The sequence below is a fragment of the Zingiber officinale genome, chromosome 6A, assembly GCF_018446385.1.
Source record: "Zingiber officinale cultivar Zhangliang chromosome 6A, Zo_v1.1, whole genome shotgun sequence".
Classification (NCBI taxonomy): Eukaryota; Viridiplantae; Streptophyta; class Magnoliopsida; order Zingiberales; family Zingiberaceae; genus Zingiber; species Zingiber officinale.
This window is the reverse complement of record NC_055997.1, coordinates 29808060-29831623: the sequence shown is the minus strand read 5'-3', so window position 1 is coordinate 29831623 and position 23564 is coordinate 29808060. Positions and strand designations below refer to the sequence as shown.

The following is a 23564-nucleotide window of genomic DNA, read 5'->3' as shown; positions in this document are numbered from 1 at the left end:
ACAAACAAGTGAACTCCTGTTCGTAATTCCAACTTATCAATATTTCCCTTCAGCACATGTGCTGGACTACCCCAAATCCGAATATGTTTTAGAATAGGCTTACACTCATTCCATAATTCTATGGGAGTAGAGGGTACTGACTTAGAAGGTACTATGTTCACTACCGTTTCTAGAGTATATCCTCAAAATGAATTTGGTAATTCTGAATAACTCATCATTGATCTAACTATTTCAATAAGAATCTTATACCTTCGTTCTGTCACACCATTCTGTTGGGGTATACCAGGTGTAGACAGTTGAGATTTAATCTTAGCCTCTGATAAGTAACTCCTAAACTATCCTAAGAGGTACTCTCTACCACGATCATACCGTAGTGTCTTGATACTTTTACCATGACGTTTCTCCACATCAACGTTGTACTCTTTGAACTCATCAAAGCACTCAGACTTGCGGCGCATCAAGTAAATGTACCCATATCTCTAATAGTCATCTATAAAAGAGACGAAATATTCGAAACCACCTCTTACCTGGATAGTCATAGGTCCACACAAATCAGAATGAACTAATTCCAACACATCTTTGACTCTATACCCCTTAGCCTTAAAAGGTCTTTTGGTCATTTTTCCTTCCAAGCAAGACTCGTAGGTTGGAAAGTTTTCCACCACCAATGAACTCAAAAGTCCATTGGCTATTAACCTTTGAATCCTACTCAAGTTAATATGATCTAGCCTTAGATGTCAAAGATATGTTTGGTTCATTTCCAAAGGCTGCTTTCTCTTATTTGAATTAGAAGATGTGTTATTAATTTTCATTTGTTGTATCATGGGAGTTATTGAATTTAGAGTATATAAATTGTCAACCAACGTACAGATAACTTTCCTATTTTTTTCTTGATAACAACTTTGTTATCAAAATAGACAGAATATTCATCCTTGAATAGTTTAGAAACTGAAATCAAGTTCTTTCTAAAACTTGGTACGTAAAGACAATTTCTCAAAATCAATATTTTATTCCTATAAAAATCTCCCACTGCAACAGCTGCTACTTTTGTAGCATTGCCCATAAACAGTGACTTCTCCTTCATGTAGTTGTCGGGTTTCCTAGAACCCCTGTAATGAATTGCAGACATGATCAGTGGCTCCCGTATCTACACACAAGGTACCGGTAGATAGCATCACTAAACATGTTTCAACAACTAATGAATAAGATACACCTATATTGTTCTCATTTCTGAGAGGACAGCCCACCTTAGTGTCCAAATTTTGTTTCCAATCATTATAATTGGGACTAGTAAGTCTATTCACTAGTATAACAACTAGGGGATTGAAAACCATTTGAAATCCAAAGAATCACAAAATATTTGGTCAATATCAACACCTCAAAACCGTATTCAAATTCAAACATTTGTAAGAGAAGGTTTTATCCATTAATTTTATTATCTTGTCAACCTAACTTTATGACAAATAAAATTAATAGTTGGTCTGTCTTTAATCAAATATTTGGTCATAATATTAGAATTTAAAATAATATTGATTTCTCAAATAATATCATTTAAATTCAACAACACCTCAAACACTGTGAATTTTGTATGCCACGATAGTGTGGATGTATACAAATTCAAACATTTATAAGAGAAGGGTTTTACCCATTAATTATCTTGTCAACCTAAAATACCTCAAACACCATGAATTTTATATGCAACGATAGTGTGAACGTATACAAATTCAATCATTTGTAAGAGGAGGTTTTACTCATTAATTTTATTTTGTCAACCTAACTTTATGACAAATAAAATTACCTCAAACACCATGAATTTTGTATGCCACGATAGTGTGGACGTATACAAATTCAATAATTTGTAACAGGGGGTTTTATCTAACTTTATGACAAATTAATAGTTGGTTTTTCTTCGGTCACACAAATAATAGCAGTGATTCCGATGGGGAGGATACTATTAAATGTGCCTAAGTGTATACCATTACTTGATACTAAGTCCACTAAATAGAATTATGCCCCTTCAGATGGAGAATATCACACACATCCTAAATAATTTCCTATAATCATCTATTAAGGAAGTTTGATCTAGTGATATGCAAACAAACTCATCCGATGTGGAGGAAGGCACTCAGAGCCAACGCGCAAGTTTAAATGCATCACTTACAAACTAGTAATGGAGACCGTGGAATTTAATTAAATTCCTCTCCCACTTAGTTATTTAGAACGAGGAATTTTATCATGCACCCTAGCACACAAACACAAGCACACACAGCATAAAAGGCAATAAATAAGAAAAATAATTTTCCAACTATTATGGCCTTTATCCATAGCTGTCCTCCGTGTGGCAGTAACCCTAGCTGCTGCCATCTTTAGCCACCGCCATCGGGTCTAGTCGTCACATCTATCTTGCTTCTTTTTCCGCTGTGCCTCTAGTCCTCAAATAGTCTCACGCCTCGCAAAGATACGATTCACGACAAAAATAAAATTTTACATTTATCGATCCTACATTCTACAAAGGAATGTACATATAATCTAGATCGAACAAAATATAAAATCCTAATAACTAATACAGCTCCTGCCGTATTTCATATTACAATCATGCACACACATAAAATGCCCTCGACATGTCCGAGGGTCCAATCACACACAAACACAACATGGCCATAATAGTTAGATCTAGGATGCCTGCAACTACAAAGTTAATCTATTTGCACATCCTACTATTATCATGCCTAAATTATGTATGACATGTGCATAATTAAACTAAAAACCAAACACACAGAGGCTAAAACCTAGCTTTGATACCAATTGTTGGTTGCTACTCGGAATACCGTCCTAGTTCCCTTGTACAAAAATTTGTACAAGCATAGAACTATCCTAGCTACCCATGTGCTCTACCAAAGTTAAATTTGGATTGCAAATGATGCTTAACATTATTAATCCAAATTGTCCTTCAGAAGTTAAACTTGGATTGGAAACGATACTTAACATTTTTACTCCAAATTTAACCGATGTGTTCTTCCTAAGTTAAACAGTATTACAGAAGTTATCAAATATCTATTTCAAAGATCAGCTTCCAGGTTAAACATGGCAAGGAACTAGGCCTTCTTGGGTATGAGATCATCCACCACTTCCTACACAAAACCTCACAAAGAAATCAGATATTTAACATCTTACAGTAAACTAGGTTTAACTATAAAGACCTCAATAGAAACACATTATCGAAACATGAAATCGAAAAAATAAAATTGATAACAAAAATGTTAACTTAAAATTGATAGCCTCTTGTATTTGGTTTTACAAGATCTATACAAAGAACATGAACTACTTATGATACGGAAATAAATAACTAGTTATACCTTTCTTTGTAGCTTATAGACCTCTTGATCTTCTGTTGTATTCTTCTCTTTCTCTTGGACGTCATGTGGGCGGCGATCTACCAAGATGAAATTCACCCAAGCTCCTTCTTTTCCTCTAAGACTCTTGAGCCACCAAGGGATGCCAAAATAGGAAACTTTCTTCCTTTCTTCTCCTTCTAGTAACCAACCACCTATGTAGAGTCTTCTCCTTTTTCCTTTAAGTTTCGGCCACCTTGGAATATGGATGCCGACCTTAGAAAGCAGATAAGAAGAGAAGAAGAGAAGAAGGAAGGTGTGCCGCTAGACTAAGGAAGAGAGAGGGAGGAAGGGGCTGGCCACACCAAGGAAAAGAGAGGAGAGAATAGGATTGTCTTTTTTCATGAGACACCCTCTCCTTCTCTTATATAATCCTTGGTCAAGGGGAAAGTTTTAAACATAATTAAAACTTTCTTATTTGTGGCCTCCCTTTAAAAAATGGAAATTTTAACAATAATTAAAATCTCTCTTTTCTAAATTTCCTATTGTACATGGCAATAAAGGAAAGTTTTAAAATTAATCTCTCTCTTTTAAAACATGTAGACAACTACAAAAAAAGAAAGATTAATTAAAATTTCTCTTTTTAAAACATGGTTACAAAAAGGAAAGTTTTATTAAAAATTAAAATCTCTCTTTTAATCATTATAGATAACTACAAATAAGGAAAGATTTAATAAAATTAAAATCTCTCTTTAATCCTTTGTAGATAGGTATAAAAGGAAAGATTTTAAAATTTTAAAACTCTCTTTTAAAATCATGAGGATGACTATAAAAGGAAAGTTTTTAACAAAATTAAAATCTTTTTTTAACCATTGTAGATAACTATAAAAAAGGAAAGATTTAAAATAAAATAAAATCTCTCTTTTAACCATTGTAGATTACTACAAATAAGGAAAGATTTAACAAAATTTTATTTACAAAACTTCCTTTTATTTTACTTTGGTCGACCCCATGCTTGGTCACCAAGCATGGCTTGGGTGGCCCCTACTTGGGCTCCATGAAGGGCTTGGCCGACCCTAGCTTGGGCTCCAAGCTTGGCTTGGCCGGCCACAACAAGATGGGTAAGAAGCTTGGCTTTAAGTGGATATAAGGCTTTATAAATAAGAGGCTACAACAGGGATCGAGAGGAGAAATTGATTTTGGTCTCCCGATGAGCTTGAGCTTCCCGTGTTCGCCCCGAACACCCAACTCAAGTTCATCAATAATAACTCATACCACTAAAGATTTATTATTACACTATCGCACCAATCCCATATTACAGTATGGGCTTCTTCTTATCATGAGTGTGTTAGTCTCCCTCTGTTTAAGATATCGAATGCCCACTAATTAAATGAGTTACTGACAACTCACTTAATTAATATCTAGCTCCAAAAGTAGTACCACTCAACCTTATTGTCATGTCAGACTAAGTCCACCTGCAGGGTTTACATGACAATCTTTGTGAGCTCCTCAAGGGGACATCATCAACCTAGATTACTAGGACATAGTTGTTGGAACCCCAAGGTTGTTTTGGTGTGATCAACAAGTTAAGTTAGGTCCTGTGTGTTTCTAACCTTGTGTCTAAGTGTGTAGGAGCTTAGGAGCACAGGTAGTCGAGTGGAAGACGTAGCTAGCGAGAAGGACGGCACGCGGTGCATCCGAGGGATGAGGCGCTATGGAAGAGTATACCGGTGAACGAGAAAGAAGCATGCGGTGGTTCCGAGGGACGAAAGTCGGAGCAGAAGACTGCTCGAGGAGCAAGAGACGCAGCTAGCAAGAAGGACGACACGTGGTGCGTCCGAGGGACGAAGACTGCGGATGAGTACGCCGGCGGACAAGAAGGAAATACGCGGCGATTCCGAGGGACGAGAAGTCGGAGCGGAAGACCACTCGAGAAGACCGGAAGTTGGGTTCGGGTGAGCCCTTTTCCGGATGGCCGAGATCACCCAAGCGAGTGGATCCGGAGTTGAAGACCCAGACCGAGGTGACCAGAGCCGGAGCAGAGGACCCAGACCGAAAAAGTCAACCAAAGTTGACTTTTGGGTCCGGCGCACGCGGAACGTACCGAGGCGCCCAGAGTTGACTTTTTCTCAAGATCAAGCTTTGACTCGATCTGAATGTTGGGGGATAAAATTTATCCCCCCAGTGTGCCCGGAACCCTCAGGGCACCCCAACCAAGGCTATAAATATAGCCTTGGTCCAGAAGCTTTACAACAACTTAGACCAATTCATTTCCAACGCTTGTACGCTTCAGTTTTAAATTAGCTTCTCTGTTTTGCGCTTTCACTGCTGTAAGAAGCTTCTTCGCCTGAAGGAGATACTAGTGTAACATTCCTTCGATTAACAACCTCCTTGTTTGTAACCAAGTAAAAATATCTTGTGCCTCTTTCTTTAGTTTCTGTTCAATTTATTTTATGCAAGTGTTTTGTTGAAAGTTCGAGAAGGGTATTTTTTTCTTTATTTTTTCAGGGCTATTCAACCTCCGTTCTAGCCGGCCCCAACGGTCCTACAAGTGGTATCAGAGCCAAGGCACTTCAGGAGGACTAACAGTCAATTGAAGCAAACATAATGGCCGGACCAAGCATCCACCCGCCGAAATACGAAGGGGATTTCGCAACCTGGAAAAAACTGATGCAGGTATTTTTCACAATAGACTTTGATTTAATTTTAACAATGGAACTTGACTTTGTAGCTCCAGAGGGTAATGAAAAAAATCAATGGATGAAAAATGAGTAGGCTGACTTTGTGGCGAACGGCAAAGCAGAATATCATCTGTTAAGCGTTCTTCCGCCACAAGAAGTCAATCGAATCGGGAACTATGACTCAGCAAAAGAACTTTGGGAGAAGTTGCTCGAGCTGCACGAAGGAATGTCCGAAGCCAAGCTCGCTAGAAGAGATCTACTTCGCAATTAGCTCACCAGCCTACGACTTGGGGAAGACGAGACAGTTGCGCATCTGCACTCAAGAATCAAAGAGATCATCATCGGACTGTCGAATCTCAAAGAAAAGGTAAGTAACCGAGATTCGCTAAGGTACGTGTTAAATTCGTTTCTGAGAAATTCAAAATGGGCATCACTAGTAGATGCCTTTTACATTTCAAAAGACTTAGAAAAAATTTCATTAGAAGAATTTTTCTCGATTTTTGAAGTGCACGAATCAAAATGTGCAGGTTCGAAGGAGCTCAAGAACAACGTTGCCCTCAAAGCTTCGAGAGACGAACCTGAGTCAGAATCTTCTCTCGATGATGAGGAAATGGTAATGATGGTAAGAAGATTCAAGAAACTTTGTAAATCTAGATCTACTAGCCATCCGCAGGGGAAAAAGAAAAGGATGATCCGCTGCTACCACTGCGACGAAGAAGGGCACGTCAAGGACTACTGCCCCAAGCTGAAAAACAAGGACAAGGAGAAGGGTAAGAAGCCTATCAAAAAGCGAAAGGCCCTAAAGGTGACGTGGGACGATACGTCGTCGGAGTCGAAAGTCGAGGAATTCTCCAGACTTGCTCTAATGGCAAGCCATCAAGACGATGACTGCGAGTCAAGCTCTTCCGAAATGAGCATCGAGAGCATCGATGAAGGGGGAGCCACATCGGAAGAAAGCAGCAGTTTAGAGGAAGAAACGGACAACAAGATCAACAAGGTAAGTGAAGTACGATCACTTCCTCCTGATAAACTCTTTAAGTTTGTTAAACTATTAACAAAAGACTATTGCAAATTAGAAAAGGAGATTAAAAATTTAAAAATAATTTTAGCTAAATCTTGTCCCTTAGAAGAATTAGACAAATCAAAATTAGAAAATGATAAATTGAAATCAGAAAATAAAGATCTAAAAATTCAAGTAGATAATTTGAAAAATCATGCATGATCATCTAATTTTAGAAAATTGAAAAAAGTTAAATTGGTATTATAGATATCACCAGGGATAAATTAGGAATATTTTAAGAAAATATGTACCGAGGAAATATTTAATTAATCTAGTAGGCTGGAACCTATATTAAGTTCTTAAATCTTGCTTACTCTAAATTTTAAACGAAATTAGCGCTTTCAGTGAGAAAATTAGACATTGAATTTCTTTATAAGGTTTTGTCTAAGGAAGTGGTTGTTGCTCCAATAACCAAGAAGGCCTAGTGCCTCGCCATGACCTGGAAGCCAAAATATTGAAATAAATGTTTAATTAACTTTCTGCCAAAGCATTACAATTAGAATTAATTAATGCTTTTAAAGTTTTTCAAACATTTTTTTCAAAATATTTTTTTCTTTAGAAAATTCTCTTTTATACTTAGAAAAATTTTTAGAAAATATTTTTTACCTAAGTTAAAAGTTGTTTTGAAATTGAAAATTCTGTTTAAGTTTTTTTAAAAGCTGTCTAAGTTAGATTTTTTTTTTTCACTTAGAAAAATTTTACTTAAAATTTTTTTTACAGAGACTGTTTATTTTTGATCAAAGGGGAAGAAGGAAAAGTATAAGTCTAGGGGGAGGTAGACCAAAATTTAACTTGTTTTATTTTTGCACGTAATTATAAATTTAGTTAAATTTATATTATGTCTATTTTTTACCCTAGATTAACTTGGGTTGCTCACACAAAAAAGGAGAAGATTGTTGGAACCCCAAGGTTGTTTTGGTGTGATCAACAAGTTAAGTTAGGTCTTGTGTGTTTCTAACCTTGTGTCTAAATGTGCAGGAGCTTAGGAGCACAGGTAGTCGAGTGGAAGACGCAGCTAGTGAGAAGGACGGCATGCGGTGCGTCCTAGGGACTAGGCACTGTCGAAGAGTACACCGGCAAATGAGAAGGTAGCGTGCAGTGGTTCCGAGGGACGAAAGCCAGAGCGGAAGACTGCTCGAGGAGCAAGAGATGCAGCTAGTGAGAAGGACGGCATGTGGTGCGTCTGAGGGACGAAGACTGCAGATGAGTACGTCGGTGGATGAGAAGGAAACATGCGGTGATTCTGAGGGATAAGAAGCCAGAGCGGAAGCCCACTCAAGAAGACCGGAAGTTGGGTTCGGGTGAGCCCTTTTCCGGATGGCCGAGATCACCCAAGCGAGCGGATCTGGAGTTGAAGACCCGGACCGAGGCGACTAGAGCCGGAGAAGAGGACCCGGACCAAAAAATTCAACTAGAGTTGACTTTTGGGTCCGAGGCTCCCACAGTTGACCGAGGCGCCCAGAGCTGACCGGGGCACCCGGACACCTCCGGGGCGCCCTGAACGTACCGGGGCACCCGGAGTTGACTTTTTCCTAGGATCAAGCTTTGACTCGATCTGAACGTTGGGAGATAAAATTTATCCCCCCCCCCCCCCAGGGCGCCCGGAACCCTCAGGGCGCCCCGACCAAGGCTATAAATATAGCCTTGGTCCAAAAGCTTTACAACAACTCAGAGCAATTCATTTCCAACGCTTGTACGCTTCAGTTTTAAATTAGCTTCTCTGTTTTGCGCTTTCACTACTGTAAGAGGCTTCTCTGCTTGAAGGAGATACTAGTGCGACATTCCTTAGATTAACAACCTCCTTCGTTGTAACCAAGTAAACATATCTTGTGCCTCTTTCTTTAGTTTCTGTTCAATTTATTTTATGCAAGTGTTTTGTTGAAAGTTCGAGAAGGGTGTTTTTTTATTATTTTTTCAGGGCTATTCAACCCCCCTTCTAGCCGGCTGTAACGGTCCTACAACAATTTCATTTTATAATCAATAACACACCATATAAATAATATCATTTCCCAACTTATCGGGCCTATTGATTTAACGAACTAAATCACACCCTTTGATAAATTAAAGAAATAAATATTAAGTATACGTGCTTGTTATTATATCATGATTAAGAGTACGCGCTTCCATAATAATAGAGATTTTGTTCTTTTATGTAGTCAGTATAAAAATAAATTACCTCAAATAGTTCTGCTCAATACACTTATAGTCAATTTAAACTAACACCAAATTACACTACAACCACTCTCCAATAGTTTGTCCCATTCCATCTTGGTTGTGAGCTACTATTTATAATTTATAAGGAACTGATAACATGATCTTCTGTGTGTCACCTCACACCATGTTATCTACAATATAAATTAAATGGACAACTACACTTTCATAAATATAGACTTTTGACCAATGTGATTCTTATAAATGTTTATACAAAAGCTAAGCTTTTAGTATATATCTTAACAATCTCGACAAATCATGGAAAAATGGTAGGATTTAGTAGGTCTGGAGAACCCGATATCGAATCCCTAGTGGGTTGATCCGATGTTGAGCCTTGATGAGTGAGGTCAGGTGGTGAAAATCCTAGGAGAGGTAACCCTAAGTCTTGGTGAGTGAAGCCAGGTGGTGAAAACCCTAGGGGGAGTTAACCCTAGGTCTTGGTGAGTGAAGCCATGTGGTAAAAATCCTAAGGAGAGATAACCTTAGGTAACAAGAACTCTTGGAGGAGTAAACTCCAAGTAAGGTTGATCGAAAGATTTTCAATCGATCACGTACGGTCGACCAGACCAGCTATTCTTGGTAAACCGAAGTTTAGTTTTATCATAGTATTTTGTATTACTAATATTTCTGTTGGATAATTTAGTATTGCAGGAAAAGTCTTAGTAGATCAGGTAATCAGACACAGAGCAACTAAGTCCAAATAGGTCTAGAGGACCCCGATGTTTCGCAAGTAGGTTGAGGTAAGCCACTAGAGTGGAGCGACGAGAAGGTCATGTCTCAGGAAGGGAAAACCCCTAGTTTGCTAGTCCAACTGAAGAAACTAGGAGGTTTTCAAGTTGAGATCAAGATAAGTCTTACTGTCATTTCTTACTCATGCAACATTATACTACTGTACTAACTTTGTGTTATAGGGATATTTTTGATACTGTGGAACTAATTTTATTTTACAAAAGCCGAAGGGATCGGTCGATCGAATAGGAGGTTCAGTCGACCTAACCAAGCTGATGTGGCAGGGTTCAAATCATGTAGAGCAAACTTGGAAGTTAGGTTGATCGGTCAATTGATCGATCGAACCAAGGGATCGATCAACCAAACCTAATTTGGTAACACATAGTGGCAAATTTGATCTTAGCAAAGTTGGAAAAACAGAGCGATCGGTTGACCGATCAAGGTGATCAGTTGACTGAACATTAAATGCAATTAATGAAGCGAAGATCGAATCTTGGTGAAGAAGGAAGGATGCATGATCAGTCGACCGATAAGGAGATTGGTCCACCGAAAGGATCAGTAGATCGAACCCTTTTTCAGTCAACCAAACTCAGTTTATAAAAAGACCTCGAGATCCAAGCTGAAGCAGAACTGTTGTGCAATCTTCTAATCTTCAATCGTTTTGTTCGAGCTACTACTCTATACTTCAACTATGTGTACAAGGTACGACTCTGAAGAGCTTCGACGAATCTTCATCTCATACCTTCATTGTCCGTATATTTATTTTTAGCTTACATAATCCTTTGTAAACATCTTTGTATGAATTACCTCTTTTCTAAAGGTTTTGAAAAGAAAACTTTTAGTGGATAAACTAACAGTACGATCAAGGATCACGGGTCTTGGAGTAGGAGTTGACTTAGGCTCTGAACCAAGTAAATAACTGTGTCTATTGCATTGCTTCTTATTCCATTGTTTATTCTATATCATTTTACGATAAAAGAAAAGATTTTTAACAGACGATATTCACCCCCACTCTATCATCTTTCTCGATCCATCACATATAGCCGATTGGTAATAACTCCGATCAAATTTATATAGCTTAGCATGCTTGTCTCTTATATGAACAAAAGATGAAAGTGTAAAGCAACTCTCCTTATAAACTCGGCTGAACTTCTAGATCTCAGGTTCTCACTTTAAAGGCAAGTCTTCGATCATCTGGGCGATCGACTTAAAGTACTGGTCAGATCTCCTGGGACTCAGTTCTCCATTTCTTAGAGGTAAGTATCCCGACATACGATTGGTTGATCATAGAACCAACCGGACCTAGGGGACTTAGTTTCATATTACTTCTAAAGCAGATCTCTAGCATCACCTAGTGCATAACCGAACAGGTTAAGGGAAGGGTGGCTATACAACCAGTCGGTCTAAAGATCAGGCCGAGATACACTCAGCAGACAATATGGTCAGAGAATCACAACAACCTGTCATAATAACAACCATTTGTCAGAGAATACTTCTCTATTGTAATATGAGCATTCACTGAAACCTTCTTCGAAGGTGACTTTACACTTTCTATCAACCGACATATTATGACAGCATATTCCTTCAACTGTCTCATTAATGGCGTATTCCTTCAATCACCTTATTAATGGCATAAGTTATAAAAAAGGTGCATATATGAGTAATGGAAGATTCCTTGGACAGTAATAGTACATCTCCCAAGCTGTACATCTTTCCTTACCTGACAACCTCTAACACTTGATGATCCGGTGGTAAGGTAGGGCCCATCCGACAGGTGGCCAAAGTGGTCAATGTTAGGCGGGCATCCGATCGGGTGAACTACCTTCCAGGTCAGCAGATAGAGTAGCCGGTCCAACACTACAGCTCAGTCAGACACCGAGCTTCCGACACTCATAAAGCTCAACCAAGGAGACACGAAGGCCGAGCGACCATCCCGCTCGACAAACAGTGGATGCAACCTTGACTCGACAGGCAGGACTCTTGCGCCCGACGGGGTGTAGCCGGCAGCAGCTCATCGGCCGAGAAGATGCTCGCCTGGCCGTTGCATCGTCCGGACGACCGACTGGCCGAGCGGCTCTCCCGCTCGGCCAAATAACAGATAAAGGGAGTAGTTAGTAATATCTTCCGGGGGATCAGTGTCATTGACAGGTGGCGTGGTCGGCGGCATAGTCAGACAAAGAATCGTACGGTGGAAGCTTCCACTGTCGCGTCAGGGATATGCCCGAGCTATTAAGGTATGGCGTCAGACACGCTTTTCTGACACATCCTTTCCAGTATGCTTGGAGAAACGTGTATGCCTCGAGAAGCGTACACGCGCCTCTCAGGAAGCTTATATAAGGACCCCCAGACTTCGTCGGAGGTATGTTTTTTATTATTGTAGCTACAGTTACGCTGCTCCTTTCTACTTTATTCCTCATTCGCTTGCCGGTGACTGACTTGAGTGTCGGAGGACCATCGCCAGGGAACCTCTCCCTGTCTCGGCACTAACGACTCTGTGGTTGTAGGCTTGGCTCGTCGAAGGTCCACATCGCCTTCAGTCGACATCCAGTCAACGTGAGCGCCATCTTTCCAGCGTCCATCTATTCACACTCGGACAAGATCAAATTTGGTGCCATCTATGGGAATGCACCTGAATCCGAGCGGAGAAGATGGAGGAACCTGGACGTCTCCACACCGCGACACTCAATCTAGAAGAGCTCGATGCGCTCATTTAAGTACGAGCAGCAAAATTAGTCGAGCAGCAGCAACAAAAGGTGCTGGCTGATCAGCTGGCACAGCAAGCAACATCGGCCTTGGGAGGCCGAGCGGCGCATAAAGACCGGTCGGAGCAACTCTCCATATGGGGGCAGAACAAGATGCCGACCGACACTCCTAGAGAAGTTCCATTTCACTGAGCATTATTTCAGATGCCCTCAGAGATCGCTCAGGCCAACCAGGATAGGGGTTCCTCAGATGAGGCCCCCGCGCGGGATGAAAGAAAAGTCAAAGAGCCCTTAACCTATTCATCACCCCAGCGAATCAACCGACAATTCAAAGAGGCCATTCTGCAGGATCTACTGTCAAAACACTACGCTCCCCTGGCGATCGGAGAGTATAACGGGTCAACTGGCCCGAATGACCATCTGGGTAAGTTCAATAACGACGCTACCCTTCATTAGTGCACAGATTGAGTCAAGTGTCGAGTCTTCCTCACTATGCTCTCCGGCTCGGCCCAACGGTGGTTTAGAAGGCTGCCGGATGGGTCTATCCGAAGCTTTAAAGACTTCCAAATGGCTTTCCTTCACTACTTCGTGAGCAGCAGATGCTATCAGAAAACAAGCGTCAGCCTGTTTTCCATGAAGCTGGGCCAGAGGGAAACTCTACGAGCCTACATCCAATGCTTCAACCAGGTGGCGATGGATATCCCCTTGGTCTCGTCCAAGACCATGATGAACGCGTTCATGCAAGGGCTTGTGGACGAGGACTTCTTCCGATCACTCGTCAGGAAGCCACCTCACGACTACGATTACATGCTGAAGAAGGTCAATGAGTACATAAACGTGGAAGAAGCTCAGGTGGCCCGAATGAAGGAGGCTCCATCCGAACTATCGATGCCGACTGAGCGACGATCACCGTCCAGCCATCAACCTCCAAGAGGGCTAGAGGGAAACTCTACTAGCCTACATCCAGCGCTTCAACCAGGTGGCGATGGATATCCCCTCGGTCTCGTCCGAGACCATGATGAACGCGTTCACGCAAGGGCTTGTGGACGAGGACTTCTTCCGATCACTCGTCAGGAAGCCACCTCGCGACTACGATTACATGCTGAAGAAGGTCAATGAGTACATAAACGTGGAAGAAGCTCAGGTGGCCCGAATGAAGGAGGCTCCATCCGAACTATCGGTGCCGGCTGAGCAACGATCGCCGTCCAGCCATCAACCTCCAAGAGGGCTCCAAGCCGAGGGAGTACGCCCACACCAGGAAGCAAGGCCACATGCCGTCCAGCATGTTGCCGTAGAACGGTCGAAGCCCAAGGGGAAGGTATAGACCCCTTTGTTCTGCTGATTCCATCAGTCTGCATCTCACAACACCCGTGACTATCGCGAGTTTGATCCGGTCGCCCAACCGGAGCCTAAGAGTTATCGGCATTGATCCCCTTCTCTTGACCGGCGACATGAGCATCATCAGGCCAATCGGTGAGAAGAAGCAAGGCGATCACCAAGGTGGCCTCATCGGAGAAGCGTGGAGCCGACAAGAGTTGGGCGCAAGCAAAGCAGGTCATTTTCTCGGGAGGAAGAAAACCAGAGCAATGCTGCTCTAGGCGAGATCAACATCATAGCTGGCGAGTCGACCGGCAGGGATTCCAACCGGGCCTGGAAGTCACACGCCCAGCGGTTAGAAATCCATGCGGTAGGCTGTAGTCAGGAGCATGCCAACAGACCTGAGATCATCTTCGGTCCCCGTGATCTCGAGGGAGTAGAAGTGCCGCATGACGACATACTCAGTATTCGTGCGGTATCGCCAAATACACTATTCATCAAATATTCGTTGACACAGGCAGCTCGGTCAACATCATTTTCAAGATGGTTCGACCAGCTCCAAATTTACATAGGCAAATTGTTGCCAATGATGACCCCTCTATACGGGTTCACCGACAATGAAGTCTTGCCAATCGGCCAGATCAAGATGGTCATCTCGCTCGGGGAGGAACCACTCCGAATGACAAGGGCCACCAACTTCATTGTAGTAGATGTCCCCTCAGCCTACAATGTCATTTTGGGTCGTCCGACCCTCAATGAATTCCGAGCATTCGTTTCAACCTTGTACCAGAAGATTAAGTTCCCAATAGAAGATCGAGTTGGAGAAGTAAAGAGGGATCAGCTGGCTGCTCGGAGATGCTTCTCGAGATGGTCAAGGCCGAGGCCAAGATCGCTCGGAAGACACCCCGGATGGAGGTAAACACCATAACCGAGAAGCCCCCTACTTTAATTTATGAAGAAAATAAGGAAGTATAGATACATCTGAGCTGAGTAGAGGCGACGACTTTCATAGCATCTACCTAGAGGCCGGGCAGAAGGCCGAGTTGATCAGTTGTCTCTAGCAGAACCATGATGTGTTCGCCTGGTCTACCCATGAGCTGCCTGACATTTCCCCGAACGTTGCACAACATGAGCTCCACGTTCGACCGGGCGCTCACCCGGTGAAGTAGAGGAAGAGGGACTTCAGTGTTGAGCAAAACCTGATCATCCGGGAGGAGATTGAGCAACTTCTGGAGGCCGACCACATACGCGAAGTTCAGTTCCCGAGATGGCATGTCAATGTGGTGATGTTCTCCAAGCCGGGCAATAAATGGAGGGTCTGCATCGACTTTCGGGATCTTAACAAGGCATGCTCGAAGGGATTCTATCCCTTGCCTAGGATAGATTAGATGGTAGACTCCACGGCCGGGTGCGAGTTGATATGTATGCTAGATGCCTATTAGGGGTATCATCAAGTGTCGCTCGCCCGTGAAGACCAAGAGAAAGTCAGCTTCATCACCGCCGACGGTACGTACTGCTATAACTTAATGTCGTTCGGTTTGAAGAATGCGGGAGCCACCTACCAACGGCTAATGAATAAAGTCTTTCGACGGCAGATCGGCCGTAACATGGAGGTATATGTCGACGACATATTAATTAAATCCCTTTGAGCCGTCGATCTCTGTGCAGACATCAAGGAGACATGTCATACCCTTCGGACGTACGAAATAAAGTTAAATCCTCAGAAGTTCTGTTCGACACTAAAAGTGGGTGCTTCCTGGGGTATATCGTCACCGAGCAGGGCATTGAGGCAAACTCCAACAAGGTAAAAGCACTCCAAGATATGCCACCACCAAAACACTTGAAGGAAGTATAACACCTTATTAGGTGGATAACAGCATTGTCACGATTCATGTCCAAGTCGTCCGACCGGAGTCTTCCCTTCTTCAAAATTCTGCGCCAAGCCACCAAGTTTTAGTGGGACGAGGAGTGTGACCGGGCCTTCGAGGAACTCAAAGTATATCTGAACTCACTACCTGTACTAGCTAAGCTTACTGCCGGTGAACCGCTTCGAATTTATCTATCTTTGACCGTGCACGCTGTCGGCTCGGCGCTGGTTCGACAGAACAATGAAGAACAACTAGTGTACTTCTTAAGTCATATATTAAAGGATGCTGAATCTCGCTACACCGATCTTGAGAAGCTCGCATTTGCCTTGGTACTCGCCGGTCGGAGGCTTCACCCTTATTTCCTCGCTCACACTATCATGGTGATGACCAACAACCCTCTGGGAAGAGTCCCTCTTAACCCCAAAAGCATCCGGCCGACTGATCAAATGGACAACGGAACTCAGCGAGTTTGATATCCAATATCATCCTCGAATGACCATCAAAGCACAGGCCTTAGCCGACTTTATCACGGAGGTGCAAAACATTGAGCTCGACTCAATATGGAAAATATATGTGGATGAGTCGTCCACCCGGGAAGGTAGTGGGATCAGCATACTGCTTATCTCCCCACAAGAAGAGCGGGTGCAGTTGTCTGTTCGGCTAGAGTACTGGACAACTAACAATCAAGCTAAGTACGAGGCTCTTATAGCCGGCTTACAAGCCGCTCGGCATGTCGGCGCGGGCAGAGTTCTTATCCACTTTGATTCTCAATTAGCCACTCAGCAGCTAGTTGGAGCATTCGAGATCAGTAACACACGGCTGAAGTTGTACACCGAAGCTTTCGAAAAGCTGAAGGCAAGCTTTCAAGAGGTAATCATCCAGAAGATCCCTCGAGCGGAGAACCAAGCAGCGGGCAAGCTGGCCAAATTGGCGAGCTCACTCTCACCGATCGTCATTACTCAACTGATCGAACAAGTATCCTTGGTGGCACACGTCGATCAAATAGAGGGGCTTAATTTCCCCAGCGATTGGAGAACGACCATAATAGAGTTTCTACGATCGGGAGCTACGCCTTCCGATCGGGAGGAAGCTCGCTTATTGAGAAGAAGGGTCGGTCACTTCACCATAGTCAGGGACCAGGTCTACAAGAAGGCTTTCTCCAGGCCATTGCTTAAATGTGTCAGATCAGAGGATGTCGACTATATACTGCAAGAAGTACACCAAGGCTCCTGTGGAGGGCATCCGGGCGGTCGGTCGCTAGCAAGGAAGATCCTGCTGGCCGGGTACTTCTGGCCGACTCTACAGGAAGATGCCACTCAGATAGTAGCCAACTGTCTATCCTGCCAGAAGTATCACCACCTTTCCCACCGGCCGACCAAAGAGATGAAGGCCTCCACTATGTCATGCTCATTCGACCAATGGGGCATGGATATTGTGGGACACTTCCCCATGGCGATCGGGCAGCGAAAGTTCTTGCTCGTCGTGGTGGACTATTTCTCCAAGTGGGTCGAAGCCGAGCCACTGGCTAAAATAACCGAGCAGATGGTCCAAAATTTCATCTAGCAGCATATCATCTATCGGTTTGGCATTCCGCGTCGACTCGTCTCAGACAATGGTAGACAGTTCGCCGGACGGAAACTTAGAGAGTGGTGTGAGGAGTATGGCATCCAGCAAGCCTTCACCTCCATAGCGTACCCTCAGAGCAATGGGCAAGCTGAAGTCGCCAATTAGGAGATCTTGCGAATTTTGTGAGTTCGGCTCGACCACATCGGAGGGAGCTGGGTGGACGAGCTCCTTGACGTGTTATGGGTAATCCGAACGAACCCTAAGGAAGGCACAAGTGTAACCCCATTCCACCTCGTATATGGCGGTGAGGCGGTTGTCCCGGTTGAGGTGGGAGTCGAGTCCCATCGAATACAGTACTATGGCGAAGACAACGCCGAGCGGAGGCTTCTGGAGCTAGACTTCATGGATGAGACGCGTGACAAAGCTGTCGTTCGGCTGATGGCTTATAGGCAGAGGATGAGGCAGAACTACAATCGACAAGTGATACCGAGGTCATTCCAAGTCGGCGACCTCGTGTGGAAGAAGGTGAAGCTGGTCGGCGATGTCACTAAACTAGAAGCTCCGTGGGTCGGACCATTCAAAGTCATAGAGAAGCTTCGCTTGGGTGCCTACTACCTAGAAGATGAAGACGGACGACAACCAGAATGTCCTTGGAGCGCGAACCACCTCCAGTCGTACCGAGGTGGATGAAAGGTGCGTCAATGTAATTGAAGTGTACATTCCATTTTTCCTGTGCCCTCTGATTGCAGGATTGAAATGAAAAATAAAAGGTTACCCAAATACTCGTCGAGCGGCGACATTAAACCCATGTCTCCATCGACGGTCGAGCGGCGACCTTAAACCCCGATCTTCACCAAATCATCGAGTGGCGACGTTAAACCCATGTCTCCATCGACGGTCGAGCGGTGACCTTAAACCCCAATCTTCACCAAATCGTCGAGCAGCGACGTTAAACCCATGCCTCCATCGATGGTCGAGCAACAACCTTAAACCCCGGTCTTCACCAAATCGTCGAGCGACAACGTTAAACCCATGTCTCCATCGACGGTCGAGCGGCGACTTTAACCCCGGTCTTCACCAAATCATCGAGCGGCGATATTAAACTCATGTCTCCATCGACGGTCGAGCGATGACCTTAAACCCCGATCTTCACCAAATCGTTGAGCGGCGACGTTAAACTCATCTCTCCATCGACGGTCGAGTGGCGACCTTAAACTCCGGTCTTCACCAAAAAATCGAGCGACGACGTTAAACCCATGTCTCCATCGATGGTCGAGCGACGACCTTAAACGTCTATCTTCACCAAATCATCGAGTGGTGATGTTAAACCCATGTCTCCTTCGACGGTCGAGCGACGACCTTAAACTCCTGACTTAGAAGATCGTCTAGCAGAGATGTTAAAACCCAGAGTCGAGCGGCGACTATAAACCCCGGAGGTACAAGCCTAGCAAATATTTTGATAATGAAAGTATGGTCATAATAGCCGATCGGAACTATACAGCCAAATACTTTACCAAACAGATGGCATATGAAGAAAGAGTCCAAAAGGATTTCATCGATAATTGGTCACTGCCGAACGGCAGGAATACATTCAAAACATTACAAAAAAAAAATGACCCCTCTCTCACTCGATATATTCGAAGGCCTCATCGGGAATGGACTCAAGGAGTTGGACGCGGTTCACGTCTTTATCAGACAGGGCCTCGGAGACATGACCGTTCGCCTTCAGTTGGCTGAGTGTCGCATCGATCACCAGATCAAATGATCGGACGATCCAATCGGTCGTCTTCTCCAGAAATTGGTCTGAGTGAAGGTATTGTTGCTTCAGTACCGCGAAGCGACCCAACTCAGCCTCCTGATAGGTAGTCAGAGTAGCACGGGAGGCCGCCAGCTCATCCTCGAAGCACTTCACTTGGTCTTTGAGGTCAGCCTCTTTAGCCGAGCTGCTCTCTCGCTCGACAGTCAGCAGGCCCTCCGCATTCTTCAACTTCTCAGCCAACTGCTGAGCATCCTGGTTTTTCTGCTCTAGGTCGGCAATGGCTCGTTGTTTCCTTTTGGAAGCCAGCTCAAGTTTATGATCATAGGTCTTCAATTGTGCCTCGATCTGGCCCATCCTACTGGCTTGTTCGGTCGACTTCTTCTACTCCTCTGCGAGGAGCTGTTGGGCCTTCTTCAGGTCAACCTGCAGACGGGCGGTCGTTGGCCCCTGGGAGGAGGAGGCTTCTCCAGAAATTTTGAGCTTCTTCAGCTCGTCCTCCACTTGTACCAGCCACTGGCACATGGCAAGATTCTCCACTCAATACTGCAAGCAAATATTAGTGCCGAGCGGAGGTAACTCATGAATTGATTGTTGAAAATACTAACCCCGGTGGACATCTCCAGATGGCTATCAGCAAGTGCGCCCGGGGGTTTCATGGTCGTTCATGCCCTCACTTCCTCCTAGATGCGAGCTAGCCGACCACGAAAATAGACTTGATGCTGGGGAGAGCTGGGCTGGCCGCCTGGCGTAAGAAAGTCCTCCATCAACAGGCGAAGAGTGGCGGTGACGGATCATCTCCCGCTCGGCGCTGAGTGAGAAGAAGTGCTCGGTCTTGAAGTATGGGCAGGGGGACTGGAAAGACAGCGGATCGTGTTATCTTCCTCCTAGCTAGTGGCAACGAAGCGATTAGCTACACGGCGAGTGGCTCTGGTAACTCAGCCACAGACGGAGTTCGATCGGAAGAGGTAGCCTCCACTGTTGCAAGAGCAGCTGGAGACGGGGTGCCCCCTGTAGAGGCTTGGATGGCCGAGGTGGCGAAATGGGAAGGCGTGTCCGTTCGGCGTCTCTTGCAGGAGAGCGATACTTCATCGTCCGAGAACCCCGAACCCTCAGCAGGGATGACAGGTGGTGCTTCTCGGACCGATCCTGGGTCGGTCGCCCCTCCTGCGCTAGGCGTCCGCTCGGCGGTCCTGTTGATCGCAGTTGTTGTTTCCCCAACTGTGCCCTCCTGTGAGCCGACAAGGGTCAGGCCGAGCCATTCCATCTCTCTCGCCACGGCTGCATCAATCTCAGCCTGCTTGGCCTTCATAATGCTGGCTGCTCGAGCGCGCATCATGATGTCGGCTGCAAAAGAAAAATAAAATCAGTTAGACTTAGAGGAAGAAGGTTGAGAAATTCCATACCTAGACTGCTCAGGAGCTTCGTTCGGATCGAACTTAGCCCGAATGCGTACATCACACCCTCTGGCAATAGCTTGTGAATGTTGAACTTCAGGTCGGCCAACATATTAGCATCATGGAGGTAATCTGATCAGGTCTTGTATCTCTTCAGATTAGGTTGAGTAAGGAGCCCGACCTGCCACTTAGTCCAGAAGCAGGGCCGCTCGGGGAGTCTCAGGAAGAAGAAGTACTCCTTCCAGTGCTTGTTGGAGGTAGACATTTTGTCGAAGAAGACTAGACCGATCTGAGATTGGAAAAGGTACGTGCCCAGCTTAGACTGTTTAGGGTAATAAAAGTAATGGAAGAGGGGTCAGTGAAATGTTGTGCACTCGGAACAACACTATCACGCCGCACAGCAAGCGGAAGGAGTTAGGGACGAGCTGGGCGAGCGAGACGCAGAAGTAGTTGCAGACCTCGGTTATGAAGGGGTGGATGGGAAGCCGAAGGCTGACCATGAACTGATCTTGTAAGAAACAAACTGTGCCGATCGGCGGGTCATTGGGTCGATCAGACGAGGAGGTTAAAATTATTTCATGGTCAGAGGGGATGTCATAGATGTTTATGAGACTCGCAATGTCGCCCGTGTTGAACCGAGTCTCCATGGTAGTGTACCAGAGATTGGGAGCGAGGTCAGACGACTATGAGGAGCTCGCCATGGCCGGGAAATGAAAAGGCAGAAGGTTCGATGTAGAAGATGATCGAGGAAAACCAGGAGGAAACGGAAAATAGGAAAGCTATGGAAACTATGCACAAACAGAGATTGGGAATGGTCGAAAGGCTTACAAAGAGAAAGGTCACTGAAGGAGGAAGTCGAGAGTCCTCGGAACGCTGGAAGAAAGCAAAATCGTCGGAGCAAACTGTTGAAGAGCAAAAAGAGAATGCAGAGGAAGAAATAGCAACGCTAAGGCTTTATAAAGATGGGTGTGGCCGACCGGAGTCGTCCGATCTAGGGCACGGGACTTGGAGCATACATCCGACCATTGAATTTGAACTGTCAAACATCACATCAGTAACTGTCACCTCAAACGTGTGACGCCTGCGCCGATGACACGTGGTGCCCTCCCATAGGGCAACATTTAATGGGTGTGGATGTGTGCTCTGCCTTAATGGAGGTGATTTGCACGTATTCCGAGGAGATTTGGACAGCGTCAGCATTGACCAACCGGCTCACGCCCCTCCGGGGCGATGAGATAAAATCCAAGTGCAAAGGCTCAAAACATCGATCGGCCGAGAAAGACCAGTCCTACACGGGTCAATCGGGATCTAACCAGCTCATTGGCTGATCAGCCAATTGGTCACAAGACTGCTTGTCCAGTCAGTCGGGCTTGTAACCTCCTTCGACTAGACTTAAAGGGGAGGCATGTGATCCGGTGGTAAGGTAGGGCTCGTCCGACAGGTGGTCAAAGTGGTCAATAGGCGGGCATCCGATCAGGAGAAATACCTTCCCGGTTAGCAGATATAGTAGCCGATCCAACACTTTGACAGCTCGGTCAGACACCGAGCTTCTGACACTCATAAAGCTCAACCAAGGAGACATGAAGGCCAAGCGGCCATCCCGCTCAGCTAACAGTGGATGCAGCCTTGACTCGACAGGCAGGACTCCTGCGCCCGACGGGGTGTAGCCGGCAGCAGCTCATCGGCCGAGCGGACGCTCGGCCCGACCATTGCATCGTCCGGATGGCCGATTGGCCAAGCGGCTCTCCTGCTTAACCCAATAACAAACAAAGGGAGCAGTTGGTAATATTTTCTTGAACATCAGTGTCATTGATAGGCAGCGTGGTCGGTGGCATGGTCAGATAGGGAATCGTACTGTGGGAGCTTCCACTGTCGCGTCAGGGATATGCCCGGGCTGTGTTACGCTTCCGCAAGTGCACTGATTCGTCGTCAGTAATAAAAATATCGATCCCACAGGGACTAGCTATAAGCAGTAGCAATCGTTCGCTTATGGTTAGCTAGACTACCAATGGTCTTGAATAAGCTAAGGGAAAAGAAAGGTCGAGAGAGAGTCGAGAGTCGCAAGGACGAAATATTCACTTGGTGATGAGGAGTTTTAGGGGGTCAGTTTTGTCGTGGTAGTATTGATGTGTCTTGTTTTATCTTACTCTCGCTGTCCTTATTAATGCTATTGTCGGAAGCTAAGCGAGTATTCTTAAGCACCAGAATAGGATAATGCCTTAAGAAGTCCTGTCACAGTTTACCCCTGTCACTAGGGCACCTCGACAAATCTTGAGGACATGACTCTATCTGGTAAATTAAGAATAGTGAATAAAGCTAAGCCTGTTCTCTCGCTCCCTTGGGGAGAATTTTCCTTTCCTCTCAAGGAACTATCCTAGATGCCCGTGAACGGGTTACTCCTGCCACTAGGGTCCCTCAGGTATACAATCTAGAGGTAATCCTCTACGAATCTAACAAGTTCTTCATAATCAAAAGTAAGCAATTAGCAATTGAAACAAAGCATGAAAGTTCATCCAACAAGTATAAACACAATACGAGTTTTACATCAATCCGTACCATGACTACTTCCTAATCCCAGAACAAGGGATCTACTCCATGAATGCTAGAGAAATATTCGAAAACATAATATGGACAAACATATAATTCTCAGTAAGTAAGAGGGAATATGCTTATCGGATGTCGAAGAGTGGCCTTCGGATCCAACTCTCTGCTTCTGGAGTTGATGTGGTGGTGGAAGTTCACTGAACGGCGGTCCAAAATGATGTAGAATTGCTCCAAGATCCTTTTCTCCCTGACGGCTCACCTCCCCCCTTGGCAAAAAGGGTTAATACCCTTTTATAGCCTAGGTTTTGGCCGCCGCGGCACGACCGTGTAAGGGTGGCACGGCTATGCCCTTCTTCGGTTCTGGTGTGGCTGCACGGTCGTGTAGGGTCGCACGGCCGTGT

The 23564-nt window shown here is 44.8% G+C and overlaps 1 protein-coding gene across 1 annotated transcript; it reads left to right on the top strand.

Moving 5' to 3' along the window:
• Window positions 1-16392: 16392 nt before the first annotated feature.
• On the top strand, window positions 16393-17463 carry LOC121994723. The gene has a single exon (XM_042548664.1). It carries the CDS (start codon window positions 16393-16395, stop codon window positions 17461-17463), a length of 1071 nt encoding a protein of 356 aa, XP_042404598.1.
• Window positions 17464-23564: the final 6101 nt, after the last annotated feature.